General features: G+C 38.2%; 2 protein-coding genes across 9 annotated transcripts in view; one reads left to right on the top strand and one right to left on the bottom strand.

Annotated features, from left to right (window-relative positions):
- RTN4IP1 (reticulon 4 interacting protein 1) overlaps window positions 1-12,547 on the top strand; it is a 112,534-nt gene that overhangs the window by 64,571 nt on the left and 35,416 nt on the right. For 5 of the 7 annotated variants that reach the window (XM_081857236.1, XM_081857234.1, XM_081857237.1 and 2 more), the window contains one exon: window positions 2,856-2,945. In XM_081857236.1, the coding sequence (XP_081713362.1) occupies window positions 2,856-2,945 (90 nt within the window). Of the gene's footprint in view, window positions 1-2,855; window positions 2,988-6,390; window positions 6,931-12,547 lie in introns of those variants that run through there. The other 2 variants (XM_081857233.1, XM_081857235.1) reach the window with 2 other exon arrangements.
- CRYBG1 (crystallin beta-gamma domain containing 1) overlaps window positions 5,034-12,547 on the bottom strand; it is a 100,582-nt gene continuing 93,068 nt past the window's right edge. For both annotated transcript variants that reach the window (XM_081856678.1, XM_081856679.1), the window contains 4 exons: window positions 12,382-12,505; window positions 11,904-12,062; window positions 8,940-9,102; window positions 5,034-6,288 (listed from right to left, as the gene is read on the bottom strand). In XM_081856678.1, coding sequence (XP_081712804.1) covers window positions 6,200-6,288; window positions 8,940-9,102; window positions 11,904-12,062; window positions 12,382-12,505 — 535 coding nt within the window. In that variant the 3' untranslated portion in view covers window positions 5,034-6,199. The remainder of the gene's footprint in view (window positions 6,289-8,939; window positions 9,103-11,903; window positions 12,063-12,381; window positions 12,506-12,547) is intronic.

Genomic DNA, 12,547 nt, shown 5'->3' with positions numbered 1-12,547 from the left:
CCTGGAGAACAGGCGAAGTCCCGGCAGACTGGAGGAGGGCAAATGTCCCTATTTTCAAAAAGGGGAAAAGAGAGGACCCAAATAATTACCGCCCAGTCAGTCTGACATCAATACCAGGGAAGATTCTGGAGCAGATCATTAAGCAAACAGTCTGTGAGCACCTAGAAAGGAATGCTGTGATCACCAATAGTCAGCATGGATTTCTGAAAAATAAGTTATGTCAGACTAACTTGATCTCATTTTTTGACAGAATTACAAGCCTGGTAGATGAAGGGAACGCAGCGGATGTAGTCTACCTTGATTTCAGCAAGGCATTTGACAAGGTGCCCCATGATATTCTTGTAAAGAAGCTGGTAAAATGCGGACTTGACTATGCTACCACTCAGTGGATTTGTAACTGGCTGACTGACCGAACCCAAAGGGTGCTCATCAATGGTTCCTCTTCATCCTGGAGAAGAGTGACTAGTGGGGTGCCACAGGGTTCTGTCTTGGGCCCGGTCTTATTCAACATCTTTATCAACGACTTGGATGATGGACTCAAGGGCATCCTGATCAAATTTGCAGATGACACCAAACTGGGAGGAGTGGCTAACACCCCAGAGGACAGGATCACACTTCAAAACGACCTTGACAGATTAGGGAACTGGGCCAAAACAAACAAGATGAATTTTAACAGGGAGAAATGTAAAGTATTGCACTTGGGCAAAAAAAAATGAGAGGCACAAATACAAGATGGGTGACACCTGGCTTGAGAGCAGTACATGTGAAAAGGATCTAGGAGTCTTGGTTGACCACAAACTTGACATGAGCCAACAGTGTGACGCGGCAGCTAAAAAAGCCAATGCAATTCTGGGCTGCATCAATAGGAGTATAGCATCTAGATCAAGGGAAGTAATAGTGCCACTGTATTCTGCTCTGGTCAGACCTCACCTGGAGTACTGTGTCCAGTTCTGGGCACCACAGTTCAAGAAGGACACTGACAAACTGGAACGTGTCCAGAGGAGGGCAACCAAAATGGTCAAAGGCCTGGAAACGATGCCTTATGAGGAACGACTAAAGGAGCTGCGCATGTTTAGCCTGGAGAAGAGGAGGTTAAGGGGTGATATGATAGCCATGTTCAAATATATAAAAGGATGTCACATAGAGGAGGGAGAAAGGTTGTTTTCTGCTGCTCCAGAGAAGCGGACACGGAGCAATGGTTCCAAACTACAAGAAAAAAGATTCCACCTAAACATTAGGAAGAACTTCCTGACAGTAAGAGCTGTTGGACAGTGGAATTTGCTGCCAAGGAGTGTGGTGGAGTCTCCTTCTTTGGAGGTCTTTAAGCAGAGGCTTGACGACCATATGTCAGGAGTACTCTGATGGCGTTTCCTGCTTGGCAGGGGGTTGGACTCGATGGCCCTTGTGGTCTCTTCCAACTCTATGATTCTATGATTCTATGATTCATGTTCTATTGATTTGAGCAATTGTGTGTGGAATTACTGTATGTTCCTCATTATCCTATTTCACTTTTTTTCTGAGCTGCGAGGCTTGTTTTAATGGAAGAACTCATTAGCTTCAATTGTGAAGATCACTTGCAGATTTGATTGTAGTCTGCATTAAGGCAGTGGCAGCTGGGAGACAGAAGACTTGCAGTGGGTTTTGTATTGCTAATCCTGAGCATTCATGGCAGCCCACCCATTTGGTAAAGAGTGTGATGGAGCCCTCTATGTGCACCAGCTTACATGTTTAGAGCTTCTCCACATGAGGGAGAATCCTGACCAACTCATGCGCCTGTTGGGGTCATCCACTCTGCCACTGAATCTGTGGGTGCCAGGGTCAGTTGTGATCAGTGAACATTTTATTGCCTTCCAGTGGTGGTGGTGCAGTTCATTAGGACATTTATTTGAATTGCTCCCCCCAAAATATACTCTTAAAGTATTTTTTTAAAGTGCCAATGCTTATTAAAAGTCCACCTATAGAAGGGAAGGGTCGTAGCTCGTTGTGGAGCATCTGCTGTGTCTGCAGAAGAATCCACTCATTTCCCAGCATCTTTAGATAGGGCTGGGGAAACTTGTTTCTGAACTCCAGGAGAGCTGATGCTAGCCACTGTGGACAATACTGAGCTAGATAGACCAATGGTATGACTCTGTATAAAGGTCATATGGTCCACCTGTAGGAGAGAAATGAAGTACTGGGGTGCTGACACAAAAGTTTTCTGTTGTTTTTTAAAGCCTTGTAGTTATGTGTATAATTAGATGGTGCCAGGATACGCTTTTCGACAAAACAGAGATAATACACTTATGGGGGGGGGATTACTGTTCTAAATGTTGGGTCCTTCCTTCTTGCTCCCCTCCCATTTTCTTCTTCCAAAATATTGGAAGAAAGAGCAGATAAACCTGGAATCAAAGGGCTGTTTATATTGTGCATGTGTTTTACAAAGTGTTTGGCTTCATCTACTCCAGATAAATAACTGCTTGAAGTGTGTGGGGCATCACTAAAAATATCTGCAGCTTTTGTTTTTCATTTAGTTAAAAATGATACACCCGATCATGTGTTTTGCCCTTTTCTAGATCTTCATGATCTTCCCCTATAATTGATTGCTTTTGTACCAATAAGGGTACAATATTGAAAGGAAAACCTGCATTCTCTTTCTTGAGAAATGCTTTATTTCTGCAGAGGTATAATATTTAGTCCTATTGAGATGCATAGCTACAGTGGTGCACAATCTGTAGGGGAAGCAGGCTAGTTTCAAGCAAACTGAAAATGTTTGCTACTATCTTTTAACGCTATATACTAATATTTTTGTTGTGGGTTTGTGCTGTTGTGCTGTATACAAACCATTAGAATAACAATGTATTTCCACCCCCCTGCAGATACATCCAGTTATTGATCAAGTTTTCTCCTTTTCTGATGTTCCCAAGGCCTTCCAGAAGATGGAAGAAGGGCATGCACGTGGAAAAACGGTGATTAATGTAACAGATAAATAAATATTTTCTGTCTAGGTACTCTGATTTCTGTGAAATTTCTTTAGTATCTATTTTGGTAAGCTACTAATATCTAGAGGTTAATGCTCTGTTACTGCAGCAGCAATAGAATTCTTATTTTGAAATGATTTTTTGTTATGACACCATGAAACATGGTCATTAAATGCAGTCTTTGGGAAGCAAAAAATGTAACGTTTTCATAAAACTTATTGAAGACAGGCTGGAAAACCCTTAAGGTGTATGGAAAGGGATATTTAAAAAGCTTTTTGTTTTGGATAAGGATTCACATTAATGCTTTCCTTCTGTAGATACCCTTGGCATCAACAGTGTATGAACTGTCAATCACTTGTGTATGTGCAGAATCACTGTGAGAAAAGTGTAATAGGTCTATCCTCTTTCCCCCCACACTGGAGGCAAGTCTTTTCAGTTTTTATAGCCATATCTCATGAAGCTAATACCGACTGCTTCATGATAGCTGAAAGACTTTTGCTAATCCTGCATCCATAATTATCCCTCTATGCTCCATTTTGTGCCACGCACAGACTCACAATAACTTATTGGCCCTGTAGAGAACGGCTGTAATATGCTATTTTTATCAGCAGTCTATTCCCGGTCTTCATCCCTATTGCCAGAACTTGGAGCTGTTTGTAAACATACACAATAGAATTCATCAGAATAATATTTATTTGTAAAATATGTTTGGGGCACAGAAAAATGTTTATTTTTAAGTAACACACCTTAAAACCAAGTTTCAAAGAAATAAGCAGCAGCTTCTTATCAAGAACACTAGAAATATTTTAACCAAAAGCAATAATTTGTACAGCAGATTGAAGTGGAAGTGTGCTAATTTCCTAATAAACAAATTAACAAAAATAGTGTTCTCTAACCAAGTCAGTGCAGAATTTGAAAATCCTAACAGCTTTTCAGGACACTTGACAGAGCATCCCAGGTGTGCAAGTAGCAATAGTATTAAGTGGTTTGCATCAGAACATTCAAGATCAAAGTAATAGAAATAACAGAATAATCTTCACACTAAGAAAGAGTAGTAATAGAAATAACAGAATAATCTGCACACTAAGAATAATCTTCACACTAAGAAAGAGTAGTAATAGAAATAACAGAATAATCTTCACACTAAGAAAGAGTAGTAATAGAAATAACAGAATAATCTTCACACTAAGAAAGAGTAGTAATAGAAATAACAGAATAATCTTCACACTAAGAAAGAGTAGTAATAGAAATAACAGAATAATCTGCACACTAAGAATAATCTTCACACTAAGAAAGAGTAGTAATAGAAATAACAGAATAATCTTCACACTAAGAAAGAGTAGTAATAGAAATAACAGAATAATCTTCACACTAAGAAAGAGTAGTAATAGAAATAACAGAATAATCTTCACACTAAGAATAATCTTCACACTAAGAAAGAGTAGTAATAGAAATAACAGAATAATCTTCACACTAAGAAAGAGTAGTAATAGAAATAACAGAATAATCTTCACACTAAGAATAATCTTCACACTAAGAAAGAGTAGTAATAGAAATAACAGAATAATCTTCACACTAAGAAAGAGTAGTAATAGAAATAACAGAATAATCTTCACACTAAGAAAGAGTAGTAATAGAAATAACAGAATAATCTTCACACTAAGAAATAGTAATAGAAATAACAGAATAATCTTCACACTAAGAAAGAGTATTAATAGAAATAACAGAATAATCTTCACACTAGGAAAGAGTAGTACTTTAAGAGCTATCTTAAGTTTCTATATATAAAACCTATTTCTGTTTTCTTTTGGAAAAGTGCTTTGGTTTGCTAGAGATGCCTAGGTACCAAGCATCTATTATATTTGTCATGAGAATGCAAGCTTCTCCATGACTGCCTCTAACATGCGAGTTTTCCTGTAGTTGAATACTCAAGGAATTCAAAATGTTCCCACCTTAGCATAGAGGTAGACATTTTGCTGGGACTACTTTATAGAATGGCTGTAACTCCTCTAGACTGTTTTTCACCTGAACAGTATGGGGTTAGTGTTTTTCAGGGAACAATTTGGATTATTGTGGAATTCAGATAAAATTTGTACTTAATCACACAAGCTATTGCTGTGGGTTTTCAAATGCAGCAATGTCTGCCCACTACATGCTAAGATGGGAAACAAACAGGATGGGTTGTAAAGCAGGGTACAGAAGTAAAGAGCTTAACACTGAAATAACTCTGAATACATTTTCAGTAGTATAAAACTAACATGAAAATTTAGGCAACAATTTTCATCCAAGAAATTTTAGGGCACAGAAGTTGGGAAGCAAACAGTTGTTGGTGGTGCAGCTGCTTGAAAAGAGAGAATTACTATGCTAGCAAAGCCAGTTTTCATGGAATAGTATTTCCTCTTGCATTTCAAAAGTGGTACATTTTGACCTTTAACAAAGAGTTACTAAGGGCTCATTCAGACTTCTGCTTGTCCCATACTTTGATGGGTTTTCTGTTTGCCCCACTGCCCCCCCTGGGAAAACCCACACTTTAGCACTGAATCAGAAAATATGAGTGACATTTACTCCAATTCAGTGGTAAATTATTGGCTATGGGAAAGTGGTGAGACAAGCAGATGTCTGGATGAGTCCCATGTTGTATAAAGTAAGGCAGACATGCAAATTTTTAAGGAACTGAGCAGCTTATTTGGCAACCTATTCTATCTGGCAGCAAATGTTTATGGAATATGCATTTTCTTTGATACAAAAGTATAACCACAGGCTTAAGAGTGTACTTTAATACATTTGACTATAATGCTGTAACTCCATTTTAAAAATTGCCTGATTTGATTGGGTTCATTTTATGAGTAAACGGTACATTATATTTGGTCCAAACAGAATAGCTGCAGGCAAATTTTCAGTAAAAAAAATTCCAGTGCAAAAATGTAAATTCTGTTTCAGCATGAAGCCAAGGAGAATAAAACAAGTCTTTGTAAATAATTTAAAATACCAGATTAAAATGTATTCTGAATGAGTAACTTATCAATAATGTATAATAACTGCTTGCAATATGTTTTAACCTTTGAATAACAAATAGGAAAGGGGGTAGGTCTCTCGGCCTTAATCCAAGGGTACAAACAGCATTCACTCACTCACTCAAATTCAGTTCATTGTTTTTAAAAATTACTGTGAAGACTGCTCCAATGTCCTGTTTTCTGCCAGTCTTCATAAAGTTGATGGAACTGATTCTTAGCCTGTGCCATTTATACGACCAGTGGTTCCCAGCACTGTGTTGGCCTGTCTTTGCTGGCTGCACTGAGAACGAGGTGGTTTTGATCATAGTGCTGCCCCCCTAAAATTAAACAATAGTTTCAGTATAGCATTTGTGAGCGAAAACAGATCTTTGATGCATCACTGAATCCCCCCAATTCCTCTACTTGTTGTCTTCCTGCAGGAAGGCATTCTTGTTTCTGTGCAGTCTCCTCTCAAGACAACATTTGCTTCCCTGCACCCTAGCTGCCATGCAAATTTATCTTGCAACCTGGTATACATGACTTACTGGTTATCGGAAATTCTAATCCTCAGTCTAAGATGTGCCCAATCTATGAAGTATAATGCTATGCGTTTACTTATCTAGCAGATATTCCCTACTGTAAGAGGCTTACACATAAATCCATTTCTTTAATAACCAGGAACTATGAGCTTAGTCTGAGATAGCTATGATCAAAGTCCTAACTTGTTGCATAGAAGGTGAGTCATGACTTTGGTTTGACTGGGTCCACTGGGATAAATCTCAAGGAATTCAGCATCACGCTTTGATGGATGTTGCATCTGTGAAAACATTTCAACATGCCAGATGGAATGATCCCGCCTCCTCTCCATTCTGGGAGTTTTCCCAACCCCACTGAGCCAGTTTGAGGGGGCAGCAGAGAGGGAGGAAACCCTATTGTTCAAGGCTTCCATTGATGGTGCTTTTAAGTGGATCCTCCTTTTTTTTTTTTTTTTTTAAAGCATTCTTGCTCTATTATTCCACAGAAAAAGGTTTTATGGGGAAATGTAGGGTGGTTGTTTTTTGCTACATTTACATCCTACCTGTCTTCCAAGATAGAACTTCAAGGTGGCATAGACAGGCTTTTCAGGCCATTCCCCATGGTTTTCAACCAAACCATACTATTGTCATTATTTATTAAATTTATATACTGCCTTTCATCCAAAGTTCACAGGGCAGCTTACAACATAAAACACAATAAAAACAAAAAATGCATAACATAACAACCAAAAAAAATCCCAGGAACATTTAAAAGGCCATAGATTGTTCTATCAGCCAAAGACTGAATATTTTCACTTGGTGCCTAAAGATTTGTAATGAAGGTGCTGGGCAAGCCTCCCTGAGGAGAGCATTCTGCAAAGGGGGAGCCAATGCAGAAAAGGTCCATTCTAGTGTTATAATGTTGCATCTATTTAGACTGTTGCATTGCGTTAACGTGAGACCATGCCCTGAAAACGTGGCTGATCATACTAGAGTTTAGACTGTGTATATATCATATGATAATTGTGTTATTAAATTTTAAACAGGCATTTGCCTATGTTGATAATCATTAATGCTTGTATATCTTTTGAGTATCTACTCTGAAATCCTTGCATCTCACCTCTATGGTCTCAAAATTATCTATCATGTTCACAACTGATCAAGGGGACTTTTACGAGAGGATGCTTACTACTCAAAATGACTAGCTCTGTTACCCGCAAAGGAATGCTATTTAACTAACAAAATGTAAATTGGCATTCTCAAAGTAGACTGCAGGACATCATCCAACTCTTCGTGATCCCATGGACATGACTAAACGACAACAAATTTGGCATTTAATTTACACATCAATGATAAAAACAATACTGCTTTCTCCAAATGTTGTATTGTAGATTTCCATTGGCAAGAAACTTGTCTGGAAAAGTATGAGCTGTGGAACATCATGTGGTAGAAACTATTGGAACAGTTTTGGTTATTTTATAAATTACTCAAGATGGTTTTTTGCAGTAGCTAGTAGTGAACAAGTGGATCAAGTTTTGTTTGTTAAAGAAAAAGTCCATCTATCTTTTAGTGTCAGTTCTAACTGCAGCCTCAAGAGGGCAACATAACACACACTTAGAATGTACAAGCTTCGTATCAGCTCACAAACTGGAATAGGCATTAATATACTGACAAATGCTATTCTTTTCCTCTCTGAGTTGCCACTGGCCCCTTGTTTTTCTATTAAACTAAAGATCCTGACATTAGTATGACTGGAACTCAGTAAATATTAACTTTACTAACCGAATATTAACACTAAACTGCTCTGATGTAAATAACAAAGCTTGCCGAACTTATTTGGGGCAATATGTCTGTCCAGAATGATTTTGTACTTTGATATTAAGCCTATGCAGTTTTTCAGAGAAAAAGCAGATTTACTACATGGCTTATGATAAAACAGTAAATCCTCAACTCTCTACAAAAATTGACACTATACCTATGCCATCTACAGATTAAACTGCTCAAGTGTTCAGAAAAGACAATAATCTCTGAATCCAGTTATTAAAACTAATAATAAAAACTTTATTATTAAACTGAAGTCTATATAGATTCTTTAAAAAGCATCACAAATCGATGCAAGGTGGTTTGGTTTTCAGCAGTTGTTTAATGCAAACAGTGCTCTTGACTCCTTACAGTAACTGGCCCAAGCAAAAGTGTGATTTCTGTCTACCAATTCACATTAGCTAAAAGGGCTCAAAAGTTGTGTCCTTCCAACCCCAACCCAGTATGGAAAGCATGCCTTTAAAAAATATTGCTCTGCATTAACCAGATCATAAGGATTTCCGAAGACTATGGCTGAAAAACGTGGAATTTAGATTGCACACTGAATACAAACAACACAAAGCCATTTCTTTCTTTCACTTATCTTACCGAAATTCATTTTCACTAAATACTAATTCAGAGTTGTTTATAACTTACAGCCGGGAAGTTCTTACCTTTAATATCTAATACTAAGTTTGGTTTCATCTTTCTGTAAATCCTCCCATCTGGATTAATACTCCATTTTTGTTTTTCTTCATTCTGCTGAAGTGCCAGGCCCAGTTTGGCACCAGGTGTAATCAGGTTACCCACAATTGTCAAGCAAAGTTCTTCTGCCAGCTGTGCAGTTAAATAAAAAGTATGAGTCAAAAAGTCTTGGTCTTACTTCCAAAACTAGTATATTTGTGCATATGCATGGATAGGATTGTGGATATTTTCATGTCTCTCTTGATACTTTCCTCTGAACAAACTGATTTTCAGTATTCGGAGATTCTAGTAGTATTCCCACAATATAGCGGCTGTTACTGCAACATTATTTAACATTTGTTCATTCATTCTCTAAAAAAGACTATCTTACATATTATTAGAGGTGCATTAACTGTTTAGTTGCAGTTTTGTCGTGGCTTACTTTTTGCCATACAGAATAAGAAGTAGTAGCAGAATGCCATATTTTTAGAGATGAAAAATAAAAGCCTACTAATTACTTGGCATTCAAGGTACCTTGAACAACAGCTTTATTATTTGTACCCCACCTATCAGACTGGGTTGCCCCAGCTACTCTGGGTGGCTTCCAATGAAATATTAAAAATACAAAACCACAGTGAAACATTAGAGCATAAAAAACTTCCCAATACAGGGCGGCCTTCAGGTGTCGTGTAATTATTTTCTTGACATCTGATGGGAGAGTGTTCCACAGGGTAGGCACCACTACTAGAAGGCCCTCTGCCTGTGAACTATTTGTTACGTTTTTATGGAAAAGCAGGATTTAAAAATGCCCAAGGTGGCTAGCAATTCAGTCTCAATGTATTATAATTAAGCAGTATCACAAATATCACAACAAATATCACAACTCATTATCATTGTATACGTTCACCAAAGCAGCTTGCTAATACAACTCTCCTTCCACATAAACTTGTCTGAATTAAAGATAATTTATCCCTGCTATGTTGAATGGATGACTGATGCCATGAGAGACAGAACAAGCTAGATGTAATGCAATTCCCAGCTGGAGATCATACAAAGTGTATATTACTGAGCAATGGCTAAGTAATAGTTCTACTGTTCTAGGTTGTTAGGCTGCTGAACGGAAAATAATATAGTGCAACTGACTTTCGGGGTTGGTGTGTTGTGCGACAAGCACACGGAGTGCAATGAGATTGAGTGTTTGGGGGGAGAGGCTCAGTTAATTTCACTGTATACAGGTTGTACGTTGACAAAAAAGGTATTATTCTTATCTACTTCAGACTGGGTTACAAGAATTCAGCTGAGTGCTGAAATGAAGACATATGAAAAGTAATGGTTTAATATCACTTTAATGGTACCAATGTGTTAAGATGAGGCATTAAACTCAACCCGTCTTGCAGCCTGTTGTAAGTGTACAGCTATTTGCTCCATGTTGAGACATGCTCTTGGTTTATTGCAAGAAAGAAACCCATTCCACTGTGAGTTGAGAAATCTATTCCTTTGGCAGAATGTTTTAGGTCAAGTTATACAACTTAAAAAAAAAAAGACACATGGCTTGTCACTCAAGCTCTGTTCACTTTGTTTTGATGTTACGGCCTGAATTTTTTTTTTTTACTTTGATCATCAAAGTATGAAACTCAGTAGGATTTACTTCCAAGCAAATTTGTTTAGGTCTAGCTGCTAGGCTAGTGTTGGCAGGCACCACTGTTGCAAGCCTTGATGTAGAAGTTCACAATTTGATTTTGAAACAACACATATTTCCACTATAAAGCAGGAACCAAACAGCAATAGAATTATTAATAAATTGTCTAAAAGACTGCTTTCAAAACTCAACATTTCCTCCTATATTTGTCAAGGTTCCAGGTCAGTAATAATAATTACCGTATTTTTCGCTCTATAAGACGCACCAAACCACAAGACGCACCTAGTTTTTGGAGGAGAAAAACAAGAAAAAAAATATATTCTGAATCTCAGAAGCCAGAACAGCAAGAGGGATCGCTGCGCAGTGAAAGCAGCAATCCCTCTTGCTGTTCTGGCTTCTGGGATAGCTGCGCAGCCTGCATTCGCTCCATAAGATGCACACACATTTCCCCTTACTTTTTAGGAGGGAAAAAGTGAGTCTTATAGAGCAAAAAATACGGTATATAGACTCATTGCTTTCAAAGGGCTCAAAAAAGTCAGCAAGAGAGACTATAAAAACCCTGAAAAATCCAGTATCTTCCTCCTGTAAAGCAGCTATTATTTTAGCACTTCCATGTCTTTAGTAATCTTGTTTTTTTTTTTTAATATAAAGAAGCATAAAAAAAGTTGCATTGAACACAAGGTACAGCTACTTAGTGCAGCAAATAATAAGGGGCGGGGGCCCAAGAGGAATATAGCCTCTGGTCAAAGTCCTTTTTGCTTTCCCCTTAAGAATCACTATGGGGCTGCACTCATAGGAAATCCAACATGGGCAGCTGTTGGGGCTCAGTGCATCCTGGCAGTCTCACCAGGGCTGACATCAGAGCCTCCCCACCCAGGTGCTTCTTTAAACTGTTACTCTCCTTATATGTTTTACCCAGTGGGCAACCTTTTGGATGGCAGCCATGTCATCCCCAATCCTTCATGAGTGTGCTCCATTTCCCAGGCTTCAATGCTGCTTCGACCACGTAAATACATCCGAGGGGGAGTTAAATGACTGGCAGTAGTAGCAATGTCAGGGGACAGCAACAGAGCCAGGCAGCAGTGGCAGATGGGGAAAGCCACTGGTGTTAAAAAGCCAAGGACCCGCTAAGCCTGGCACCAGCCCTTTTATGAAGCTGCCGACGCAAAATAAAACCATGCTTTTCATCAAACTGCTGAAGAGCTCATGTTCCCATTTCAGTTACTATTCACTTATCACAGTATAGAAAAGTTATTTCCTATTTTTCCTATAGGATGTGTGCTGTTAGCAAGTAATTATTAAGGCAGAACCTTACCCTACATTTGATGAATCCATCTTGATAAATCCAGACTTGTTCATCAGATTTAGCATCTTCCACAACCTGTATCCTAAGAAGATTTAAGTCATCTACATTTCCATCAGTTGACATGAACTTCTTTGTTACTTTGTTTCTCAGTCTGAAATATGCTTTTTTCTGAAAATAAATAAATCATGGGTTTTAACACTACAGTACCAGCAAACATTATGAGCCCTGTCTGGTTAACCTTGACCTAATAATGTAATTAATATTACCAACGGCACTTCAAGATGCTTCCCCCTTTTTACAGACAATAGTTTCGCAACCCTGGATTAGGGAAATACATAAAATATGACGTTATTAACTTGGTACTCTTGTGCAATACTAGGATAAAGGGATTGACTTGGAGGAGAGCTGATCAGTGCCATAGTACTAGTAAAAAGATAGAAGATTCACAGACGGTTCTGACATCCCAGAGTAAATTGTAGTGTCTTACCTGTAGTAAAGGCCGTAGAGAACCTATTTTGTGGTAGCCACTTGACTCATACCAGTTTGGTATTTTCTGAGGTGATAATAAAATCTGACGACCTTTATAGTTACTGTATTCATAAATAATCCATCTGAAACAAACAATATTTTACTAACTAGGTACATTAAAAAGT

This window comes from Podarcis erhardii, assembly GCF_964252035.2.
Source record: "Podarcis erhardii genome assembly, chromosome: 3".
Classification (NCBI taxonomy): domain Eukaryota; kingdom Metazoa; phylum Chordata; class Lepidosauria; order Squamata; family Lacertidae; genus Podarcis; species Podarcis erhardii.
This window is presented reverse-complemented; position numbering and strand designations above follow the sequence as displayed.